General features: G+C 41.4%; 1 protein-coding gene across 3 annotated transcripts in view; it reads right to left on the bottom strand.

Annotated features, from left to right (window-relative positions):
• Positions 1 to 2,885: 2,885 nt before the first annotated feature.
• The window catches only part of MAOB (monoamine oxidase B), a 50,702-nt gene continuing 28,128 nt past the window's right edge, over positions 2,886 to 25,459 (bottom strand). For all 3 annotated transcript variants that reach the window (XM_064407285.1, XM_064407282.1, XM_064407283.1), the window contains exons 4-16: positions 23,473 to 23,577; positions 22,657 to 22,748; positions 19,256 to 19,397; positions 17,831 to 17,980; positions 17,037 to 17,196; positions 16,215 to 16,311; positions 15,412 to 15,465; positions 11,437 to 11,494; positions 10,418 to 10,515; positions 9,226 to 9,337; positions 7,570 to 7,632; positions 7,009 to 7,170; positions 2,886 to 4,391 (exon numbers count right to left, since the gene is read on the bottom strand). In XM_064407285.1, coding sequence (XP_064263355.1) covers positions 7,015 to 7,170; positions 7,570 to 7,632; positions 9,226 to 9,337; positions 10,418 to 10,515; positions 11,437 to 11,494; positions 15,412 to 15,465; positions 16,215 to 16,311; positions 17,037 to 17,196; positions 17,831 to 17,980; positions 19,256 to 19,397; positions 22,657 to 22,748; positions 23,473 to 23,577 — 1,287 coding nt within the window. In that variant the 3' untranslated portion in view covers positions 2,886 to 4,391; positions 7,009 to 7,014. The remainder of the gene's footprint in view (positions 4,392 to 7,008; positions 7,171 to 7,569; positions 7,633 to 9,225; positions 9,338 to 10,417; positions 10,516 to 11,436; positions 11,495 to 15,411; positions 15,466 to 16,214; positions 16,312 to 17,036; positions 17,197 to 17,830; positions 17,981 to 19,255; positions 19,398 to 22,656; positions 22,749 to 23,472; positions 23,578 to 25,459) is intronic.

The following is a 25,459-nucleotide window of genomic DNA, read 5'->3' as shown; positions in this document are numbered from 1 at the left end:
CTCAGGGAGAATTTATCCTGTCTTGAGCCAGAAGGCAAAACTCATCAGTCCCTCCAACATTTTGGGATCTGCTCCAGATGAGCAATTGATACAATTACACAAGACAAGAAGAAAAAATTATCCTCAGCTCTTGTAGCACTGAGTTTTACATGATTTAGCCAAATAATTTGCACATGCATCTGATCCTCTTCGAAACAATGAGTAGGATTTCTAATTGGTTTCTTGGGAAATCATATCTGTATCTTTTATAGATGTTAAACAAAATTGATTTATTCTTTATTAATCTGTCCACATTAATTTTCTCTAAGCTGGACTGATGGAAATAATGAAGCATCCCTTGGCTGACACAGTCTCTTTGAAATGCGCACTGAAATTTTGTAAATAACTAAATTAATAATAACACCATTTCAGTTATGTCCTCTGGGATGCTCCAGGATATGTCTGAAGAAAGGGTTAAAAAGGTAGGTCAAATCTGACTCCACTTTCCACCCCTCACCTCTGTGAATGACATATTTAACTATTTAAGAATTATCATTAAAATCCACATTTATCACACAACCTGCCCTCGCATCAACACAACTAACCAAAGCAAAAGTTCCCCACATAAAAATCAAAGTAATGTCATCACAACACAGAACAAAAATTGGCAATTTACACAAAATCTACCCCTTGAGCCTTCACCACAATTACAGCAAAAATTCACCATGAACATTCTATTGTCTAACATTTTTCAGTCCACATTTTGCCCAAGCTTCCCCAATTACCATCCTTATCTGAAAATCCTCATGATCCTGGGTTTCAGCCCCAAAAAGGCTGTGGGGGGTTGGCCCTGGCTGGATGCCAGACACCCACCACAGTCACTCTGTCACTCCCCTCCTCAGCTGGACAAGGAGAGAAAATACAACAAATGGTTCATGAGTCAGGACAGGGAGAGATCACTCATCAAACACCATCATGGGCAAAACAGGCTGGGCTTGGGGATAGTAATTGGATTTATTAGCAACAAAATCAGAGCAGGATAATGAGAAGTAAAAATAAATTACAAACACAACTTCCTCCCACCCCTCCCTTCTTCCCAGCTCTCCCTCCTCCCCCAGTGGCACAGGGAGATGGGGAATGGGGCTGTGGTCAGTTCATCACACATTGCTCCTGCCACTGCTCAGGGAGAGGAGTCCTTCCCCTGCTCCAGTGTGGGACCCCTCCCATGGGAGACAGCTCTCCATGAACTTCTGCAATGTGAGTCCATCCCACAGGCAACAGCTCTCCACAAATTGCTCCACTGTGCGTTATTCTTCCATGGGGTCAGTCCCTCAGGCACAGCCTGCTCCAGTGTGGGTCCCCCACAGGGTCACAAGTCCTGCCAGGAAACCTGCTCCAGGGTGGGCTCCTCTCTTCATGGCCTCCCATGGGTTCACAGCCTCCTCTCAGCATCCCCGTGCCCCATTCTGGGTCTCCTCCCTGGGCTGCAGTGATCTCTGCACCCCTGTGCCCTGCTGGCTGCAGTGATCTCTGCACCCCTGTGCCCCCCTGGCTGCAGTGATCTCTGCACCCCTGTGCCCCCCTGGGCTGCAGTGATCTCTGCACCCCTGTGCCCCCCTGGCTGCAGTGATCTCTGCACCCCTGTGCCCCCCTGGCTGCAGTGATCTCTGCACCCCTGTGCCCCCCTGGGCTGCAGTGATCTCTGCACCCCTGTGCCCTGCTGGCTGCAGTGATCTCTGCACCCCTGTGCCCTCCTGGCTGCAGTGATCTCTGCACCCCTGTGCCCTCCTGGCTGCAGGGGCACAGCTGCCCCACCAGGGTCTCACCAGGGGCTCCAGGGAATCCCAGCTCCAGCCCCTGGAGCAGCTCCTGCCCCTCCCTCTGCCCTGACCTTGGTGTCTGCAGGGCTCTTCTCACCCTGCTCTCCTCTGGCTGCAATTACATCTGCACTGTAACTTTCTTCCTTCCTAAATTTGTTATCCCAGATGTGTTACCACCTTTTCTAACTGGTCCAGCCCTGGCCAGCAGTGGGTCCATCCTGGAGCTGTCAGGGATTGGCTCTGCTGGACATGGGGGAAGCTTCCAGAAGCTTCTCACAGAAACCACCCCTGTAGCCCCCCTGCTTCCAAACCATAGAGCAGAAATGTTTTAGAGGCATAACCACTTGTTGGCTGCTTTGAGGGCTGTGAAATGCATTGCTGGTTCTGACACATTTCTTAAGGGACAGATGCTTTAGGGAGTGTGCGAAGGATTAGTTGAGGGTGTTTGCTTTCATTGTATTTGTGCTCCTTTATGACTTGTAATGCTGAAAGTTAAGCCTATACAAAGAGCACTGCACACTTCAGATGTTTTTCACATGGATGGTTACACTTTCTCCAGTATTCATGGCCAACAGTTTTGTGCAACACGGGTCCCTTCCCCGAAGTAAATTTGTTCTTCAGTTCCATTATCTCTGCAGCACTGACACTGAGCTAGTGGGTGAAATGAGGTGATTTTGGTCTCTTTTTTCTTCTAGGGTTTTTATGTTTACATAAAACAGTATTTGGTACAAGGTCTGTTTCTTCTCATGTTCAGTTTGAGCCACCTGCCTTATAATAGTAAAAACTAATTCTTAAGTGTAAGAGAATTGGTCATCTATACTACTACCAAATGTGGTTTGATTTTTTACTTTAATTGTGTATTTAAGGGGTGGAATGGGGGTTTTTTGCATTGTTTTGGGGGGTTGCTTGGGTGAGTTTGTATTTTTTTCTTTTATACTCTCCTTTTCTTTACAGAGCTTTCTTTAATAAGAAAAGCTGAAGTTACCTCAGAGGTTTCAGTGTGAAATGCAAAATGCTGTGTCAGTAATACCACTGCAACCAAGTCAAAAGGGGCTTCCACAAAAGAAAAGCCTCAAACAACACAAGTGACATGACAATATTTATTGGTTCTAATTAAGGTTAAAAAAATTTCACAGCTGTCAGATAAAAATATCTGCAGAGCTATTTAAAAGAGAGCCGAAGAAGGAAACCAAGGGAGACAGTCACCACAGAGGCACTTTAGAAAATGCTACAGTTATAAAAGGCACAAATTCATCACACACACAGCATATATATTCCTGCAAAGTGAAGTCACTCTTTTTAAATTTGTTTTCCAAAACACAGAGGCAGGCACCACTGAGCACTGAGCTGCACAGGAGCACAGCAGACACGCTACAAGCGGCAGTCTAAGACAATGCCTAAACGAATTCACTGCAGAGACACTTGGAAAGCCAGGCTGCTTTGGCTGTCTCATTTTTACACTCTGCTCTTCAACAGAAGGAAGATCAGGGTGATCTTAAGGTGGTGGAGACAGGAGAGGGAATGTTAGTTCATTTGAACATCAGTCAGGGTTATTTGTGAACGTTTGTCACCTGTGATTTGAGGGGGTTTGCTTCTTGCCCAAGAGCAGTGGCAGGTCTGTTATTTCATCTTGACTCCCTAGTACTTCTGGAGGTCATACAATTCCTTTTTCCTCAAAAATATTACTTTTTTATGTCTCAAAAAAGGGAAAAAAAAATTAAAATTTCTGCACATCTCTAAAGCCTTCTTCAGTGAAACAACAGTCCCATTGTGGACATAGAAAGATTTCCTTAAGCCCCATAGTTTCTTGTCCAGGCCATGGGTTCCAGTGATGGACAATGCTCAGAGAGGAACTTAATTACATGATTAATGTATTTCTATTTGGAATCAAGATCTGCACTGTGGAAAAAAAATGCACAAATTAAAGGGAAGACAAGGGGGCTGCCTCAGATTGCTCACATTCTTGTTTTTGTTGAGTAGTTTATGCAATTAGATTTCAAGTACTTTGGTTAACACAGATTTTTATGCCATGACCCATCATCCCTTGCAATATAAAGTGGCTATCAGTGTACAAGAAAGTAAATTTCTTTTTTTTTTTGTAAACTCTTATGAGCATTACAAAATATGCATGGTAACACAATTCAGTTTGTAAGAGACAAATACAATTATTTCCATGGTTGTTCCTATAGTACATTTTACAAAGCTAGTAAACTCTTGGAAATTTCATTATAGCAGTTGTCTCATCAAATGTGTTAATAAATTAAGAATACAGCACGACTGTTTATCCATTAAAACAGGCTTCATTCTTCTCTTCAAAGGGTTGGCATGAATTTTAATTTCAAAAATGTAAGCCAGTGCTAACAGTTCCCTCTACCCACAGGAAAGCAGCTTGATTCTCTACCTCCATTTGTCAATCCCCTCATCACGCTGGCATCCATGTACACAAGGTGCCACGTATTCCTTTTGTGTGGAAATGTTGAGAAAACAGTGGCAAATCCTTTTTAAATCCCATAGTGGTGGTAAGATCCACAGCACAATCATAGCAAGACACGGCTGTAAAGACAGAGAGGGCTTTCCAAAAGCTTTGGCAGTCTGCAGGAAGAAGACAGAGATTTTAGAGTCTTAATACAGACGTCACAATTCAGACCCTCCCAGCTCCAACCAGATTTGATTAGAAATTTCATGGAATCCAAATTTATTTTTAATAAATCCCTATCTCACCTACTTTAGTTGTGGCAGAATAAGGTAAGAAATACTTTGTGGGATTGCTTTATTTTTTTTCCATTTTTCTTTCACTTTGAAATTAAGAATAAGAAAGGTTTATAAGTATAGAAACTTTTCAATATTTTTTTTAATTGGCCAATCTCACGAAAAGCTTAAGTTATGATTCAGTTCAGTTTTAACGACCTAATTTCTGTTTTTGATTGGAATTTCTCCCCCTGTGGCACACAACACAATCTTGTTAAACTGGGAAAAACTTCTGCCAGGTTCAGGAGCAAAGAAGAGAGAAATACATTTTGGATGTGAATAAAACTGATTAATCCTCATTAGTTTCATGAATTTGCTCCCCTTTAGAGAATGTGGAGCATTTCTAGGGCAGAAGCAGGACCTGAATTCCAAACAGCTTTGGCAGAAAAATCATCTGCAAATGCACCAGCTCTTTATATGTAATGTATGTATTCACTGTCTAGCACTTACAAATATTGGGGCCAGGACTTCAAAAATGTCTTACCAAATTTAGGTTCCTGTGTTTACTTCTGGCCTGAGAATTGTGTGAGTTGCCAAAGCGCTGAACTTCCCATTCAGCTTTCAGTTCCTAATTCATGTAGTAAATAAATCACAGGGAGAGAAAGCCACATAGAAGCTCTCTGCAGTAGGCAAATGTCCCAGCAAATTAGAGCTCCATGTGATACAACCAGAGAGGCCATATGCACACTGCTGCACTCCTCCTCTGCCTTAAAGATCTTTATGCCTCAAAAGTTCCCCCATGCATTTTAAAAGGCTGTTATGAGGCTATTCATTTGTGATAAAATCCAAGCTGCTGCTACAAGATGATGTTTAACCAGCACATCAAGTTAAAAAGAACAAAACCTAAGGGCCAGAAAGCGAGGTGCTGCTCACAAATATTACAGCTTTCCAAGCAGTTCAGTGCATTTCCATGGGACTATTTGGAGAACAAAGTACTGCTCTACACAAGTAAGATCAGATGCTAGCCCAAAAAGTCTGCCTGAGACTGGTGATGCAGCTCCTCCACCGTCTGCTCACACCAGTTGCTGAAGTTATTATTATACTTCCCTCCACGGCTCTTTACTGCAATCCAATATTTTTTACATATAAATTGCTACTCCTTGAAGGGAGAAGTGCAGCAAACAGGCTCTGAAAAATTCCAGACATCTCCAACTTCATGTGCACCAGTTCTCAGCCATACCTGTGTCTCCCTGTTTCATCCTGTGCACAGGTAACAGCAGAAATATCTAGAACAAGGTACTAACACACTGACAAGTAGGCACTCAGGTTTTGGTGGGTGGATTTTTTTTTTTAACTTCTCCCCCCACCCCTGCATACTGCCTTCTTTCTTTCTTTCTTCTTTTTTTTTTTTTTTTTTTTGAACAGCACCAAGCTGTGGAGAGCAGAAGAAGCACTTGCATGACTCTGAAATCCACAGTTCTCTTTGATCTCACTATCATTTAGATCCCTTACTAGTTATCAAAAGTACATAGTCAGTGCAACACAGCACAGCAGGCAGAAATGGAAGTGCTAATCCCATCAATATGGTTGCTAGGAAAGACCAAAACTCTAAATCAGCAAATCTGTGCTCAGCATGAAGCAAGAGTTTGGGGGCAGATAAGCTGGGGTTTTTTTGTTTTGTTTTGTTTTGTTTGTTTAATGCCAACACTACATCTTCAAGCCCATTGTGCCCTGGCAGGCAAGAGACAGCCTCAAGGTGCTCACAGGGACAGACTCCACTGGACAGGAGCTCTGCTGTGCCAGGCAGCTGTGGACACATCTGGGGAGCCTAAAATTCAACCACAAGGCCAAACACAGCTGAACTATTGTCCTTTAGCTCACTGTAGGACATATATGCTACTGGAAATGCCAGCTTCCTATGGTTGCAGAGTTCAGATGGATAAATTTAGCTTGGCTTGTCCCTTAGATGCTCCCTGGGTAAGAAATAAAAACATGAACAGTTTCTTGCCAGTAATTTGCATGAGTTATCTGATTATTCTGTAAGCTGTGGATTTCTTTTCTCAGTCTACCCCACAGGAAGGCAGAAATCCTTTGTTTACAACTAGAGATTTTGTTGTACAGTACAGTACAAATAGAGCCTATGGAGACTTGGGTTCAGGGTCTGGTTCAACATAAGAGTAAAACCAACCAGAAATCACCAGAATAGGCTTCAGAGAGGTATTTTGTCACTTCTGTTTTGGATCAAAAGCTCAAGGTGATAACACTTGGTACCCCAGAAATTCAACAACCAAGAAGTTACTGCTAGAAGTAGTCCTGGACCCTAGGAGTTCTTTTTCAATATGGATCCTTTTACTACATCCCTTCCCTCTTGCCTATTTTGTCTGCTGTTTTCACCTCTTCCTCAGATTGTGGAGACAGAAAAGTACATGACAAAAAAAGAGAAAAGAAGATTAAAAAAAATGAGAAAATCCCTTGGAAAAAAAAGAGAAAATCCCTCAGCTGTGAGGCATTGAGTTGGCACCTTTTTTCAGTTTCGGACCAGAAGTCCCTTTTTGTAGGCAAATAACCCAGCTGCAGCCACAGAGGTGAAGAAAGTGGAAAATCCAATCAGCTTTAGCAGTCCTGGCACAGATGGCAAGTTCCTCTCCCAGAAGGTTGTAGTGATGGGCAAAGCTGGCACATCCTGTGGGGAGAGCATCCATTATCCACATACCATCTCCACTGTGAGGAGGGACACAAATCAAGAGATTTCTGCAGCAGGAACAGAACTGGGCTGAAGCAGTAGTATCTTATCAAGAAGCAGTATATCCAGATTTTCTGCTCAGTGAAAGGGAAGAACACACACAAGGAAAGGATTCACAGCCCAGTTAAGAACTGCAGCTCTTTCCACCCCTGCCTTACAGACTTTCAGATGGGTTTATATCCTCCTCCTTTTTTTAGGGAAGGGAAATTTTGGTGAATATGGAGAAGTTCAGTGTGGCTTTGATTCAGTGGACTTATATAAAAAGAGACAAAAATATTTATCTCATCAGCAAAACAGCAGAAAAAAAACCCAATCCATTTTATCTACATAAATACTTACAACTGATTCAGGTTCTGGCTTCCAAATTTCACTTTCTGGGATTTTCTTCATAGCAAACAGTATCTGAAAATAAATAACATTCTCAATAAGTATCATTGATTCTTTAAGACAGAAAAAAAAAAAAAAAGCTGGCTTCAATTGTTGTTTAAAAATGTCATAATAACTGAGCACATAAATCACAGTGTATTCAAATTTCAGAAGAAAACTCAACTTTTTACAGCTTATTTCTGGAGAAGGCTGATATTTAATAAGACACTCCTCCTAGTGGAACATAAAAACAGAAAAATCTCTTTATGATTACTTAGTCCATGGCAGATCCTGGAATTTGGCCAGTCCCAGGGGAGCAGGATAATGTGATCATGACTAAGAGTTAAGCAGACATTCATGGCAAAGTGAGGCATGAAGACACCAGCTACAAGGAACAGCTTGTTTTGCAAATTTTATCATGATGTAGGAAGAGGAACAGCATCCTGGGAGTGATGACAGACCACTACTTTCAGCCAGAGAAAAGCAAAACTAAAACCTTTGCAATGGGAAAGTTCCCATTCAGAGTCTCAAAGATAGCAAAGATCAGTAGGATTGCAAAGACTGTTTGAAATTATGTTCAGGGAAGATAGCAAGATTAGCTTCTTCTACAGTGAAACAAAATGGAGATTGTGATAATAATGTTTCCTCTATTCCAGGCATTTGTAGATTTAAGATTTAGCATCTTTTACAAGGGGCTTTTAGTGTAGACAAGACTCCTGGACAATGTGAACTCTTCAATGCAGAAGAGTGAGAAGCACTGAATTTTCAACACATTTTCCTAAGTAAATAAGGAAAGGAAAAGACCAAAATTTTTACCAAACAAGTGCACTTATCTAATCCTCTGCTGAGGAGGAAGGCTCTGCTGTAATGTCCTTATATTAGAGAGGTCATGAGAACTCTGGATCTTTTCAGCAGCACCTTAGGTATAACTTTCTTAAATGGGATAATTTATGAACAATTGATCTCTGTCTCTTGGGGCAGGGGCATGGGCTAGATGAACTCTCCACATTCCTTCCAGGACAATTTGTGTTCCTTGACTAGTTTTTAGCCACAAGGTTCCCTTCACCTCATAAAACAAAGATTTATTTTTTTTTTAAATTTTTTTTTTTTTGCTGCTCCATAAACTGTAATGTTCTGGAAAATAGTCAGGAAATTGGCATTTTCTCAGAAGAAAAATATCTAAGTCCTTGTTTAGTGACTCTGTGTTAAGGCTGTCTCAGTGGAACATCACTGTTTTGGAAACACTGAGGAAGGGCCTGGCTTGGTGTGCAGAGCTGCAGGACTGAGCTGTTCCCATGCTGGCTTTCCCAGAAGCCAGCATCTCTCAGTACAATGATTAGCAGATCTGGGAGAAAAATGTCAGGGGGACAGTTTGGGACTTCTGTAAAAGAAGAAAGAATTTAATCCTAGAAACAAGGGGAGAGTTTGACAAAATAGCCAGAGCTCTTCCTAACATTCCAAATCTAAGTGCAAAACCTTCATCCTTTTTGAAGTCAATCCCCTTTGCAGGGATGTGCATCAAGACTCAGAACACCCAAAGCTGTCAACACTCAGTTCTCATTTCCCCTCCAACCACAAGATCTTTCATTTTCCACAGGACATTTTACAGTGTCCCCAGAGCATCTGTACCTCTCTGGCTGCTCTTTCTCCAGCCTGGACAGCCCCCTCCATGTATCCACTCCACTCAGTGGCTGTCTCTGTGCCAGCAAAATAAATCCTGCCAACAGGCTGCCGAATGATCCTGGAGGGGGACAAGCAAAAGGCACACCAGCTCTATCAGGAAAGAACACAAATAGCTGGAATAAAAATGTTTTAAATGACAGCAAGCACTTGAAGGTAATAGAACTGGGTGAGTGGAGCTAGAGAGGAGTCTGGGTTGCATTTAACTTCTTACAGTGAACACACCAGTGTTCACATTTTTAAAATGTTTACACTGTTCACAGGTGAAAATGACAACTACAGGTGAAAAGGACAACTATTTTGAGATGAGACTTACACTGTATCAGTTTCAGACCACGGCATAAGTACCAATGCCAGGCCTTAGTGGCACAGTGCAGCATTCTGAAATATATGCCCATAATACTTGAAGCAATAAGTAAATAAACAAAAAGCATTGTTTTAACTCTATTTTTGCCAGAATGTGCAATAATTATAATTTTAATTACCTCAAATACTAAGGCCTCCATAAGCTCTTTGTTATAACAGCATTTTTGCTCTAAGTTACTTTTTAATTATAAGAATTTAAACTTTAAAAGTACGGCTCTTCTACCACATTAAAACCTGTGTATCTAAATCAAATCACCAGTCTGAAGTAAGTCCTTTTCTTCTTGGTAAATCTTATTTTCATGCAGAAACTTAAGTGGGAAAGGACTGTACACAATGGCACAGTGATCGCTATATTAAGCTTTCACTGCTAAAAGGAAAGGAATGGTCTAAAGAAATCACTCATTACCATCAATGTCAGCAAGAACTAACTCTCTGTCAGTTTTTTAAACCATCAGCTAAAGGAGTGCTTGAAATGGTTACACTGATCTCAAATCCCCAAAGCCATTTTTGTAAGCAGACTATGGAAGCTTCCCAACTCCTTTCCAGAACCTCCTCAGCTGAACTCACCAAATAACAGGAGTGGATAAAAGCCCCTCATCCATCACAAAGCCCAACAGAGACAAGTGGAAGGTTATCCCATCTGTTTCAAACATCCCCCAGTGATCTCAAAGGTATGAAGTGAACAGTGACAGAGGATTTATGGCCCTTTCTGAGGATATTTATTAACTTGGTCTTATCTTAGCACTCCAAAGCCCACTATAAATAGACACTGTACCTTCCATACTGAGTCATTATGCCTGGTGGGAAGTAGGCTGTGTAGCAGCCCCCAGAATACTGCTCTTCACACCAGTTCTTCTCTTCATAATGCACAGGCTGTAAAACAGAGATTAATTCACTCAGGGAAAGGACAAAGTCTTGAGGAAGTTATTAACAGAACTGAGGAGAGAGCAGAGAAGAACAGTTTATCATTTGTTGCATGTCAACGTCTGACAAGATGAGCACATTTAACAAATCTCTTAATGCAGCATGAACTCAACACAATAAGCCCTAATTTTTTTAAAATAGGAATACACTGTCTAAAAAACTAGTTAATCTGGCCATTGTAGAGCATAATCCTCTTAATCTGTCAATGTTAATTTATGCTTTGTGCACATACTTTGAGCCATGTAAAGCAAAATTAGCCTCCAGTGTATACAGTTGCAATACTTGTAATGTGTACATTGGGTACAAATATACACTGTTAAAAAATGCAAAATGTGGCACTTGCATGGTTCTGTGTCCAATATCACTGTGCTGAAAAATCATGTGCTCTCCAGACTGGTGTCTACAACTTTTAACTCTGTAAAACTGTTCTTAAAAGTATAAGTGGCATTAATCCCATAATCTAAGTGTGAGATCACACAAACCCTAACAGTCATTTACCTTTATAGGGAAGAGAAGGAAAGGGAAAGGCAAAAGAAAAACAACCCAATATGTGCAGCAGTGGATCTTAGCAGCTAGTAAGAGAGAAGACCCAGCATGGACAGAGAGGGAAAGCAAGCCTGTCTTGTGTGACAGCAGCTGAGGTTTATGGTGGCAAGCACTGAGAATCCCAGCCACGGAGCTGGACAAGAATATATCAACAAAAACACCTTTAAATGTTTCATTAATGTTCATAAAGCTCGTTTTATCCTCACTGCCAAACCCAACCCAAGGCTTGCCATAATCTTCTCTCCACTCCCCTAGTGAGGGCAACAAGTGCTCCCATAGCTGGTACCTTTCCCAAAGGTGCCTTTTCAGAGATTTTGTGCTTACATGTAAAGCTTCCTCTGATCCCAGAACCTTTGCATAGAGCTCACACAGCCTCGTCTTCCTGTGAGAGAAAAGCAACAGAAGGCTTCAGTGTGAGCAAAGAGAAAACAAATCACTTCTAATATACCCTGCTTCTAAGAGGACAAGTATTTGCTTGAATTTGAGGTTCCAGCTTTTTAGGATCTGTCCCAATTCGTCAGCCTCTGGATCACTAGAAATAACCCGAGCTCCTGTGCTGCAAAAGTGCTGATTTTCCAGCAGTTTTGCAAGCTGTTCTCTTAAGACAACTCCAGCAGCCCAAACCCTCAAATTACCCAAATGGTCTCTGCGGCTCACAGGGAATCAGTACTTCATTTCTGTTTATATAAAATTTCCTCCTGTTTTAAGTTTATGAGTCTGTAAATCATCAAATGTACTTCATTCTGTAGCAAACCCCAAGTGCAATTAAGTTTGTTCCTACAAGCCCTTGGGTCTTGCTCTTAGCCACGCTGCACCAATTCCCAAAAGCAAGATCAGGATGAAATAACAATTATGGAAAGCAAACATAGCTCTGGAAAGACATTTAATTCTGGAAGAAAATCCAGTGCTCCACAAAAAGCCACGCTGGGCACAGAAACACAGGAGTCCCAGCTCTGAAACTGTGAGGGCTACTCTTTCAGCTATAAAAGCATGTGAGGAAACCACACATAATTGCTGCAAGAAGCAACCCAGCTCTACATGAGCCCAGCTATAGCCATGAGCAGCTGAACTCAAAGAATGCCATGGAAAGAGGATGAAGAGAAACAGGATGACTTGAAGGGCCTTGAAGGTGTCCTCACATGCAGGCTGGAGCTTGAGCAAGAAAGTGAAGGTTGCTACAGCTCAGGAAGAGCTGTGGCCCTGGGGTGGTTTTGCTGCTGGCTGGTGTCAAGCCCAGCAGCAGCAGGGGGAAGGAAACAGCCCCTTCCTTTTGCCCTGGGGCACAGGACAAGGGTCAGCCTGCTCCAGAAGCAGTGACAGGCCAGGAAGGCTCAGGGAGCTCCAGGACCTGAATATGAACATTCCCCTGCAGTCAGGGGTGACACAAATCCAGCAACAGCCATAAGGGAAAGGGTGATTTCCCAGTTTCTCCATAAGTGGGGTGAGCACTGTGCCCTGCAGACCACCAGCACCTACACAGTGCCTGAACAGAACAAAGCCATTTTAACAGCAGGGTCCAGCCAAGCCTCTCACAAATGCCATCAATTCCTCCTTTCAGGGCAGGTCAGAAACACCATGGGGTTCCTCAAGAAAGTGAGTTATCACCTTGGGACCCATCTGCTCCTCCCAGCACCATGGCAGGGATGAGAAAGACCCCTCTAGACCTGCCTGTGCCCTGTCCTTTTTCCACAATGACTTGCAGACCCTCCAGGGAACCTAGAAATGGCATACCAGTGACAGGTAGGTATTGTCACTTGTGGCCAGCTGCAGGGCTCCACAGAGGTGCAAGTTCACAGCTGTGTGCTGAGTACACTGTAAACACAGATTAGTTCATTTAAGACAGCTGTGCAAAGGAAAATATTAAGCTTCATGTCAAGGGCTTCTGCAGACTCTTAAGAAGCGTAGACATTGGAAGGAATTATTCATCAGTAATAGGGTATTATTTGACAAGAAAAGAAAACTCAAATGAGCAAACAAAACAAAAAACAAACCAGCAGTTTCTAAAGGATTGAATTGTATCAACATAAATCAATCACTGAGGACATTACCCCTAATAAGAGCAATCTTTGTATCTTGCTGGTGCAAGATCTGCATTTTTTGTCCTAGAAAAGTTTAAAGAAATTCTTATTAATGGACTTTTAGTTAATGCTAGTATGGAACATAATAGCACTACATGGAATATGCAGTTAGTAAAATCCTCATTTTTTGGCTTTGGGCTCAGCTGTGAAACTGCTATAAGCACTAAATAAGAGGAATGTTATGGCAGGAGTTACCAAGGTGTAGAGAGTCCCAGTGTGGAGGAAATGCAGGCATTCTGCTCCTTTCCTGGTCTCTTACTCCACAGCAATGTGGGATGCCATGGCCTTCACAGAGCTCTGAAAGGCTGGGCACAATCTCACCACTGGCACCTGACCTGGGAAGACCAGCTGGGAGGCAGCAGTGAAATTTACTCCCTTCAGTCTGGCTTAGTTGTAAAAAGATTTCCATCCTCTCCCACAGCTTCCAAGTCATGATTTAGGATAGCTGCCACAAACTCTACATCCTACTCTTCAAAGCCAAGGAATACCAAAACCCTCACTCTGTCCTCAGCACCATGAAGGGTGTGAGAGTCCTGAGAGCCCAGGTTGTGTTGGTAGGTGAGCACAGCATCTCAGCAAGGTTCACTCTCTGCAGGGTGTCACAAGAAGCCTGTGCTCAGAACAGATCCCTCCCTGCAACACCACAGCCCTCAAACTGGTTACACCCTGAGTGTGCACGGGGAGAAGGTCTGGGTTCATGTTCTGCCTTCTCCTGGACCCCAAATTCCACTGGAAGGAGGGCTGTGCTCTTGGGAGGACAGGAGTGAAGCCCAGCAGATTCCTGCCTTTTTGTGCTGTGGCCAAGACTGCTGGAGCCAGAGGCAGCCCAGCTCCAGGGCACAGCCAGCACATTCCATAACCATTCTGTACCAAGGCAAAGTCCCTCCTACTCTAAGGTTTATTCCACAAAAGATAAGAGTTCAAAACTCCTGTGTAAAACCTGGCTGCTGGCAGCAGCAGAGTCAGGTAATTGTGCCAGTGCTTTTAATGCCCAGGGAAAAGGATGGTGCCTTGCAAACAGCCAGGACAGACCCTAATTTCATAGAAAGAAAAGCTGCTCTCAAGGACTGCAAACGCTCAGTTATATCAAGGATATTTACACACAGTGTAAGACAACATTTGGTGTTCAGGATGGCAAAAATTTTGGGCACACTGGGTTTTAGAACGCCTACATGACTTTTATCATCTGGCACCTGCTAGGCCTCTATCTCAAAGCCTCAGTGCTTGTCCATTCCTGCCAAAATTAAAAGGGCTCTGTGGTACCAGGCTGTCATTTGAAAAGGCTGGACATAAACAGCTCCATTTAGACCCATTATCCCCAGACTGCCAGACTATCAGAGATGACTGCATCTTCTCTAGTTAGACCAGCTATTACTGTAAAAATGCTTACTTGGGCACACTGCTCCTTTATCATATTTTAAAATCAAATGTATTTTCTCCCTGTCAAAACAAGGCCCTCCTCATAATCCACAGTTTCTACTTGCAGCTTTGATTTGATCAGATACAGTGAATCAGTGTGATGGAAAATACAAAAACATCACTTTATAAATTCCATTTTAGTAATACACCAAAGAGCACCACTCTATGCAGAGATTTGTTTCAAGAAGACAGTGAAATGACCTTCATCTGTGCCTGAAGGGCATTTTTTTCCCCTACACTCAGGATCCAGAGATGGAGGAAGCATTCTGACCCCTTAGTGATGCTGAAGCTTGCTCGTGGCAGCTGCAGGTTCAAGTTGCACTAAGTTACAGACACTGAACGACCCTCCAGGGTGAACAGAAAATAAAGATAAAATCAAACACAGAGGCCAAACCTTTCCCTTCTGACAAGCTTTCCAAGAGCTCAAGGCACCTGCAGGAAGCCAGGGAGGCAGCAGTAGGAGGAGGAGGCTGATCCTGGACACTTTCCAGCAGAATATCTACATTACTTTCATACTGAGCACCTTAAGAGCTGCTCCTTAGAAAGAGTCACATAAACAGAGAAGCTTTGTGGAAAATAAGAACCAGGACCAGAGTGTTTCCACAGGGCAAGAGCTATGTGGGAATTCCCTGGGTCCTTCATCCAAAATCAAGTAAGGCATCTTCTTCCTTAAGGTCAGCTTATGGGCATAAGCTTCAAAGACAACTTCCTTCAAATCAGGGCATTTTTTTCCTGCTCTGGTCATTTAAAACAACAAAATTTTGACTCCAATTCCACACAGATCTCCAGGGTTTGTACTTACCTTTCTTCTTTTGTGAGACCTGTCAGTCTTCTGCACTTCCGAGCAAGAATGAAGCTGTAAGACCACAAAAATTTACTCCATTATGCTGCTACATTACCTGCATTATTTAAAATGCCAACAACTTATGATGAGATTCTGTGATTCACAGTAATAGCTTTAGGGTCTCTAATAAAAATATCCATTTCACCTTTCTGCAAAATGCTCTACCTGCTGCTTGCAGGACTCATTTAGGAAGGAACCACTCTGAAATTCATGTTAGAATATTTGCATGAGTTGTTTGCCAATTACTTTAATTTCATACAGCCTTGGGTGCAGATATATAGCAATGATACAACACCTGGGATTGAGCTGGAAATCATTTTTTAATAAAACTTTTAAGACTGATCATATTCTCTGGTTGCTAAAATAACCAGAACAAAATAAAATTTAATTCTACAAAACAAATTTTCATTTAAAGAACTGAAGTACTCAGGGAAAACTTTACATTTTTGCAATCATCCTCTTTTTTCTTCTCTTTCTTTTCCTCTTCTCCAAGTTTGTACTTTGCCACACACAAAGGCAAAAGATTACAGTGATATAAAGTAGAAAGTTAAGTAGAATTTAATTTTTTTAATTAGCAATGAAATCATAGAGGAAAATTTCGAAATAAAACAATCATAAAACATCACCATGCACTGAGAAATTCAACTTTTACTTATTTTTAAGTATTTTCTTTTAAAAGTATCAGGTTTTCCACTTCAATTGCTGCCTCTAAGACAAAATAAAAAGCATTAACTAGACAAGACACCTTCTTTGTCCCTTACCCTATTATGGCAGGAAAGCTGCCATCAGGCTTAGTGTCATCAAGTGTTAGACCAATTGCAGCTTCCTCATCTTCAATGATCATTGTACCACAATACCCTGGTAAGAACAAGATGGAAAAGCAGCCATGATCCTTGAATCAAAACACAGGAGCTTCCAAGAAGTTGTAAAATAGTCAACTATTGCTGATCCATCCCAAGACTACTAGCCAGAACATGACAGGATCCAGAACCCTCAAGTTCATTTACAAAGGTGGGGGGTGGGTGATATTTGTAGGCAAACAGATGTGGGCTCATTACAGCCAATAATGACAAGTGGGTGTTACTGCATTGCAGTTTGCCTTGGAGTCAGTGTATTCCAAAAGAGGAGTCATGGTGGAAGCATTCAGCATGTCAGAGGAGCCCAGCTGGGGATGTCTGTGGGAAGGCACCTTCAATTAATCAGCATTAATTGAAGTCCAGAAAGCAGCATTTTTGCAGACCCTTCCATCACACATCAGTTGTACCTTTACAACCCTGCACAAGTGAGAGAGGCTCATCCCACACCCAGGTGCCACTCAAGGAGAGGACAACAGAACAACCAGAGCAATAAGCAACAGGCATGAATTCTCCCTTCATGACTACCTCCTTTTACATTCCCTCATCCACCCTCTCCTCCCAACCGAATTCTCACGTTTCTCTCACAGGGGAAGGCAAAAAAGGCATAGAAAAATATGATGTCTCCTTCTAAAGTTTAGCATGCTCTGAACAAAGAGTCTGTTCTGTTGCCAGGCTCTCTCTTCCCTCTCTCTGTCACTACTATTCCTTTCGATTAAAATGCAATACCCTTCTTCCTCCAGAAAGTTTCCTTGTAGTACACGATGCACTTGATGACTGAGCCCATGGGGATTCTGTTGATGAGCTGGTTCCTCATCGGGGGCAAAGGTGGGTTGAAGTGAATCTTCAAACAAAGAGCTGGGGGAATGGCACTGATCACGTATTTGCCCTGGAAAAGAAATTATCCATAAGTCAAATACATTCTCCCCTACTTCAGCCCAAGTATACTGTTCTAGTGGTTGAAGGACATCTGGGCAGGCTGCAGGGTGTATCTTGTGGTGCAATTTTGGCATTTAGCATAAGAACTGCAAAACTAAACCCTCACAAAATGCTGCTCATTAAATAACAAACAAGCATCACACAAACAGCCATCTGCTCAAATGATGGGCAGCTGCCCTTCCCCTGGTGTTCAAAAGAAAGCACTGTGCTCTAAGAGCCCACTGGTCTCCCTTCCATCTGGACTCCTCTGTTACAACTTGGAAGCAAAGCTTACAGTGTTTTTCACTGAAAGTTTGTTGCTAAATTACATTTTACACCTTACAATTACCCTCTAATTCAGAAGGTAACTGAACACAAAGAGATGCCAGGAGAGGAAAAGTCTGAACACAGACTTTACTTTTAAAAAGGCAGAGCTTTAAAGCTCCTACACTGCTGTTACTTCGGGACAATGAGAACGTGCAGCTTTCTGCCATAGCCATTTAAATCTCTGCTGTACTTTTGTACAGCACTTTGGAGAAGTCAGAAAGGAAAAGCTAAAGGTTTTGTAGCCAGCGCTAAAGACTTCTTGCTGGACATGCCATCACCTCATATAGCTCATGGTCCAGGGTCTCCACGATGACGCCGTCCCCGGTCTGGTCGATGCGCACCACCGGCTTGCGCAGCCTCACCCGCCCCGCCAGGCGCTCCATCATCTTCTCACTGATCTGCCCAGAGCCCCCGACAAACTTCCTCTCCTGAAACACACACACAACAGAGCAGTGCTTGTGGAGAGTGTATCATGGCAAGCATTTCTCTCAGCATTCAGAACAAACCCCCTCCTTCCATTGTTATCGAAACATTTTTGGGAATTTTTGCAGTCTCACCTGGAAATGCATCCATTTTACTTTCTCTTTCCATCAGGCTTCTCAAATCCTTCCCATATCTGACCACCATTTGAACTCTAGTCAAAACTAAAAGTAATAGTAACCTTGTAAGAAAATCCATTCTCCAAATGTGGTCTCCAAAAAGATTCTACAGCCCTGTGTGAATCAGGAAGACTTCTGAAAAGTCTTAAACCTTCAAACCTTTCCCTGAGCTCACTCATCCCTGCAGAGCTCTGTGCATCAGGACCAGGAAACCTGATCTTCATAATAAATAACAGGGTGTAAGAAGTCACATAGCTCACATCAAAAATGTCTGCTGCACTATGTAGTTCAACCCAACTTAAACTCAAATAATCTCTAACATAGTACAGAATTCAGAATAGTACAGAATTCAAATAATATTTAATTAAACATATTTAACTTAAATTGCCTACAGTAATTGCTTATCTATGCATATTTATGCATTTTAATATGGTTAATGTATTTGCATTTTTATTTATGATTAAATAATTAGCATTTCTAAAAATATACTCATTTCTAATACAATTAGTGAAATTTGCACTTCTCAAGTAGAAGACCATTAACAGAGTCTTTACTTTCTTCAAATGCAGAAGCAGCTCTAATGTACCAGATTGCAAACATTTCAAAGCAATACCATATTTAAGCAGGGGTGTTCATTTTCTTTAGACTGATTTTAAAATCTTAATGGTGTTAATGCTTGGAAATTTGCATCTTAGGAAACCCAGCTCTGGGCTACATTTTTAGTATTAACTTGCAGCTGACATTGCCATCTCCATTACGTGCTTCTGCAGTGCTAAGGATGGCTCCAGCCTTGTGACAGAAATAAGCATAAGTAAATTTTTTTCTTTTCAATGAGGATAAGCAAAGCAAATGCTTTAATCTGTATAAAAAAAAAGAGCCAGATACAAATCTCCTGATCCCTGCGGGCAATGCCATCAGTAGGGAGCAATCTTCAACACTAGTTTTGCAAGATCCAGATAAAAGAGTGAATTAATAAAAATAGTTATCAGTGTGCTACTTGCTCAAAAGTCATGGATGTCTCTGTACTAAAATAAACCATCAAAAAAAAGAAATTAAACCAGGGCCTGCCAGGAGCTGCAGGAGGTGATGGCTGACAGTACCAACCTGGCCCCCGTTGGTCGTTGAGAAAATTCGTGCTGTGCCCCCACACTGCTTCACATACCACAAAAACCAAAGGGCAGAGACCTCGTGGGGCTCAGAAGTGACATCCACGTTCACAAATAGAGTTGCAAAACTCTTGGCAGCTCTGCAACAAAGACAAGAAAGCCAGTTAATTTAAAACCAGAATAATGCTGACAAGATTGTTCTTGAGTAGGCAGGAGCCTGTCTTTGGCAACCTTTTCTTTCACTGTGGGGGCAAAGGATTCCTTAATTTCAGCTGATGTAAGGAATTATCAATTGCTTTTATGCAACATTTTTCAAGTGATCCTGCAAAAAAAAATTAATGAAACACTCCTGTATTCCAGACAAATTAGGACACTGAGAGACAGAGCCCAAGATTATACCACTTCATGCTACTAATGCAAAGTTAGCCTGTCATCCTAGCCTCAGAACTAAGCACAGCAAGCCCTCCTGTCTTCACTGGACTCCAAAACCCTGTCCCCAGTTCCTGGGTTACAAACCAGATCTGCATCTCTCTCTACCCCTGCTGGATGCCTGTCCCTTCAAGAACACAGGACAGAGATTATTCAAAACCAACTATAAAAAAGTTAGAGGTCTTTTCTAAGCTAATTATCTAAGGTCTGTGGATTAGTCAGCATCCATTCACTGCCCAATCCTCTGCTCAGGGAGAGTTCTGCAGCTGGAACACAACAAGGAAGGAAATGTAAGTAGGAAGCTATAGCAGAAGTGACAGCATTCATGCCAGAGTCTGGCAAGAAAAAGGGAAGGACACTTTTGGTGGCTCAACTCAGTATTTTAAACAGTGTCCTGGTATCCAGTGGCAATGAACACAGAAACAGAAAATTGACCTGTGTCTGAAAAGGAATCACTGCTTTATGTCCTGTAACCTCTTCTTTCATAGCAGCTCTAGTGTAAATTACTGTATAAGATTTTGGGGTACACTAAGACAGAGGATTAATTAAGACTCAGAGAAATACTCCTCCTGTTATAAGTAAATATTCCCTCTGCCTTCACTCTGAGGAGGAGTTTTAAGAGACATGGACAGGACCACGAGATGCTCAGTTTATCCACATTGTAACTAATAGGAATCAAGATTCTATAGATGCTTCATATGCAAAGCATTAAAGCCAGTGCAGAATCCACTTCTGGTTGCTTCTTTTTTTTTTTTTTTTTTTTTTGAGTCTTCTAACTTTAAAAAAAAATTTAAAAAGTAACTCTAACATACTGTTTCAAAGAACACTAGATTTATACAGGAAAAGGAATCTTCTTTCCTTTCTAAAAATGCAAAGTCCCACTCAAGTACAAAGCTGCTCCATTTTCTGAAATATGGGTGCATTGCGAATTCATTCTTTACAGTCAAAAATATTATAGTAAATTTTTATAAGTTTTTCATCTGTATAAACACATACTGTAAAATACTATCAATTCTGTGAGATATTTTGCCTAATGCATATGTATTTATTAATACTTTATAAGCAGATGCTATTACATGGTGGTTACATTCTACCAGATTCTGCCACCTTCTCCCATTGCTTTTCAGTTCCTGATGTTTTGTCTAGAAATGGCAGCATGATTTCAACCAAGAGCACTCAGGATATTTCCAGCATGCAGCTCTAGCCAAAAGCAAACCTGCACAGTCTGTTAGATAAGAGGAAAGAGTAGAAGATTGCCCTTCTGGATCATTACCTTCCAGGGTGGGACATTTCTGCAGCCTGCTACCTCAATCTTGAACAAACAGAGCAAATCAAGCCAAGATGCACATATAAAATCTGAAAAGCATCTTCAGCTTATGCCAACATTCAGGTAAAATGTCAACTCTTATTCCATCAGAGCTGGAAAAAGCACGACTGTAGTCACATGAGCTATTGGATGTTGAGTGAGCACCCGTGTGTGGTGTTTTGCTCACTTGCACAGTTCCTCACCCTCTCCAAGGCTCAGAGGGCCAGCACAGCTGTCAGCACACATTTCCATTTGGTTTTACTCATTATGGACCATGGCACAAATGAGAAAGATTTTCTATATGCTTCTGTGCAGTGGCCACTCTTGTGAAAGCAAAACCATGAACCAGAAGATTCCAGGTTTTGGACAAGAGACTGCTGTCCACTAAAAGTCACAGAACTACAGAATGGTGAAAGAACTTAAAAGTGTCCTTTATCACTTCCAGCTCCAACCTCCCTGTCATGGGCAGAGACACTTTCCACTAGACCAGGTGGCTTCCATCCTGCCCTTGGACACTTCCATGGATGGGAAGTGTTCCACAGCTTCTCTGGGCAACATGTGCCAGTGCTTTATCACCCTCGTGGTAAAAAAAAATTCTTCCAAATATTAAATTTAACCCTGCCCTCTTTCACTGTAAAGCCACAACCCCTTGTCCTATTACTAATGTCCTTGTTCACAGTCCCTCTCCAGCTCTCCTGTAGCCCCTTTAGGCACTGGAAGGTGCTCCAAAGTCTCTCTGAAGCCTTATTTTCTCCAGGCTGAACAATCCTCTCAGCCATCTTCACAGCAGAGGTGTTCCAGCCCTCAGATCATCTTTGTGGCCTCATCTGGACTCACTCCAACAGGTCCAACATGAACAACAAAGGCCATGTTGCTCTCTAGAGGCTGCCTGAAGCCATAAAAATGTCCCATAAAAATGTCAGTGACAGCAGCAGTGCTAGTGGGCACTAACAGGTTTCTTCACCAAGCTCCAGCTCACGGCAGCCACATGTCAGATACTCAGTAATTCTGAAAAGGTTCCTGTAGAAATCAATCTGCTCTACAGCAACCAGGATTAATGGGCTTTTTTTTTCCCCCTTCAGTGAGAAGAAAAACAATCAAACTGTTGTTGAATGGCAAGTAAAGAAAAATTGCTTTGATGTATACATAAAAACAGGAAGCATTTCAGTTTCCCAACAGAGCAAAAGCTAAACAATAGAATAATGAGTTCTAAAGTGATTTAGTGCTACTGAAAGACAAATGTTATCTTTATAGCACTTTGGTAAAATCAGCTGGTCCAGCACAGAATAAATGTGTGTTGTTCCATCAAGAGTTTGATTCAAAAACCTGCTGTAATCATAACACTTTTCTCTGAAAGGCTGAACACACAGTAAAGAGCAGGAAAGTGCACATAACAGATTAGGGTACTCTCCATCTCTTCAGAAACAACCCTTGCCAAATATATTTTATTTTTATTTTTGTCTAAAAAGTTGGGGAAATGTAACAGAATCTGCTGAGTGTGCTGACAGGTGTTGTGGTCCATTATTAGAGAACTTTCTCACCCCTTTTCTTTAAAAGGGTTGTATTTTAGTCATAGCTATACCTGTTTGAAAAGCAGCAAAGCTTTATTAGCTCTAAAGTATATAAATATAAGCCATTATATTTCACATTAAAAAGTTTCTTACTTTGTCCAGCATATTTTATCTATGAAATCTTGCATAGTCATTTTGTCCCATTCTTCTGCATGTGGAGCCTTCCATGGAGCTTCATTGGGAATCTAAGGAAACATAAAGAAAAGCATTTATCAGCAAGTGAATGAGTGCCAAAGAAATACAAATAATCTTGTCTTGAAATGCTAATTCAGCCTGCAAATTTCTGGCAGGTAACATTGAACTTAAAAATTGAAAAGAATGCTTTTGGGGGAGGGGGTTTGTTTCTTTGCTTGTTTTAACATTATTCTTTTTTTTTTTAGATTGAAAAATAGAGAACAGTTTTAGAGCTAAGAATTGTCTCTAAGTTATTCCTTATTTCTCACATTTATCTAGACAACTAAGAGCAGCCTCTTCTCAAATTTTGTAGCTCAGTCAATGGAAAACTGGTAAAAAACTAGAATGAATGAAAACTGGCAAAAGCCAAGAATGAATTCTAGACAAGCTGAATTTCAGGGTAGAAAAGGGCAAATGTTTGAGTTCTGAAAGTCTCTTAAAATACTATTACCAAATCATTAGGAAAAGTGGTAAAAATCAACCACAGGCATAAATTTTGACATTCCCATCACCAGAAAAACAAAGGGATGTGTGCAGACAGCCTCAGCAGCACAGGATTGAGAACAGCTTGCCAGGTGACCACTCTCAGATGTGTTCTGGCCATCAAAATGTGTGGCTGCTCTTGCCAGCCCTGGGTTTGTCCAAGGCAGAGCAGCTTTGCCTCTCTCCCCCCAATCCCTGCCCTCTGCCCCTCATGGAGACAAGCTGAATTCAGCTGCAGTGCTCATGCCATACCTCCTTTCCCATCTCATCCATGGTCCTCCATAGGTTGTTGTAGTCCAGGTAGGCCAAGGGATTCCACATAGGAGGGAATGGGCCTTTAAAGGTGTAAGATTTACCCTAAAGGATGAAAAACAAACAAAAACATCATAAAAAAACCCTAAAAGACAACCATAATCATGGGTTCCGTGTATGGGAAGCAGCACCAAAAAGTTAAGCGTTCACAAAAAGCACAAATTTAATCAATAGATGGGACAGCTTCTGATGGGTCACTGTCTGTGTGTGCAGGACACAGGACAAAAACACAGGAGGTGTCTTCTGAACTCCAGGAAATGCTTTTTCACCATGAGACTGCCTGAGCACTGGCACTGATTGCCCAGAGAAGCTCTGGTGTCTTCCATCCTCAGAGATACTCAAACATGACCCTGGAAACCAGCTCTGGGTGGTTATTCTGTCATTCCTGTTCTTCTACATGTGCAATTTAGTGTGAAACACAGCTGAATTAGCAAGTCAGACTTCAGCAAGCCAGTGCAGAACTGATACTTTACCTTCAAAGCTTCACATTCAGCATTTCTGACCAAATAAACTAACACCCTGCAGTGGAGTCACTAATATCAGACCAGAAAAAACATGAGATGAAACAGCATTGTTTGACTGAGTTGAAAAATTGGCTATTTGCTACTGAAAAGGAGATATATTTATTTCTTTATTTATTTTAATTTTTTCCCTCCTAATTGTCCATAAAAACATGTGACTGTTAATTGCATTTAGCAGTTTGGGGTTTTTTTTTTTTCTCCTTTCAAAATCAGACAAAATTAGTGGTGGTAAGCTTTATTATACACTAAATCATAGCTCAGAGACCTTCCTGGGGGAAAAAAAAAAGTTTCAGCTAACCTAACAATTACCAGCACTGCAGAAAATGTAGCAGTTACTGAGTAGACTTATTCTTCCAGCCCAAGACCCCTAGCTGTAAATTACAGGGGGACAGTGTGACCAATCCCAATGTCCTAATTATATCATTACATATTTTATAGTCAGATTTCTTCTGTATCTATGTCTCCATTACTAGATTTTCAGAAAGACTATCTTAATTAAGAGTAGAAGACAATGGGTAATTTGTAGAGCTGTTTTATTTGCATGGGATTTCCCTGTCTGACTATATGGATGGCAGCCTAATAGCTTTAAAAATTCACAAAGAAAGGCTCATTAGCATTATCTGGGTACTTGATTTTTCACAATGCATTATGGAGACCATAAGATAGATAAATAATAAAGGCCATATTGCATGCCACAGCTGATTTTTCAAAATTTATATTAAATTATGTATTTAAGTGTGGACTGCATGAGCATGAATGTCAAATAGTAGGAGTACTAACTTTTAATAGATATTTGCAGTGCCACACCAATTCATCATTTAAAAAATATTTACACTGGCTTAACAAGATCATACTGCAGCAAGATTTAATATTTATAACCAGGTAGCAACAAGAAGTGTCTTTTTGAAGAGAAGTATCCAAAGACCACTTACTCAAAGAAATGTCAGGCCTGATTTGATTTAGGCTCTTTATTAATACTGTGAAAGAAGGGACAGAGAACACATTATTCAAATCTGCAGGTGTCTGCAAGCACCAGAAGATACAGTAAAAGGGCACAAAGGGATCCTCAAAAATTGGTCTAGAAAAAACAAAATGAGATACAACTTTGAAAAATGCTGGCTAATAACTTTGAGGACTTTCAATTTAAAAAAAAAAAAACAACGGATACTCAATTGGTAAGAAAAAAAAAAATCAAACCAGAGTGAATAAGAGAAAATTAGTATACAGATCAGAGACAGTGAAGAAGAAACTGTTTTTGCACGTTGTTTTTATGGACAGAAGACCCTAATGGAATCCTTGTCAAAAACACCAAGGCAATGAAAGTTAAGAAGAAAGCAAAATGGAGAGGAAAGGATTTAATTATTTGGTAAATGGACAAGAAGCAGCTACAGGGCAACTTGCGGTGC

Source organism: Passer domesticus, chromosome 2 (genome assembly GCF_036417665.1).
Source record: "Passer domesticus isolate bPasDom1 chromosome 2, bPasDom1.hap1, whole genome shotgun sequence".
Lineage (NCBI taxonomy): Eukaryota > Metazoa > Chordata > Aves > Passeriformes > Passeridae > Passer > Passer domesticus.
This window is presented reverse-complemented; position numbering and strand designations above follow the sequence as displayed.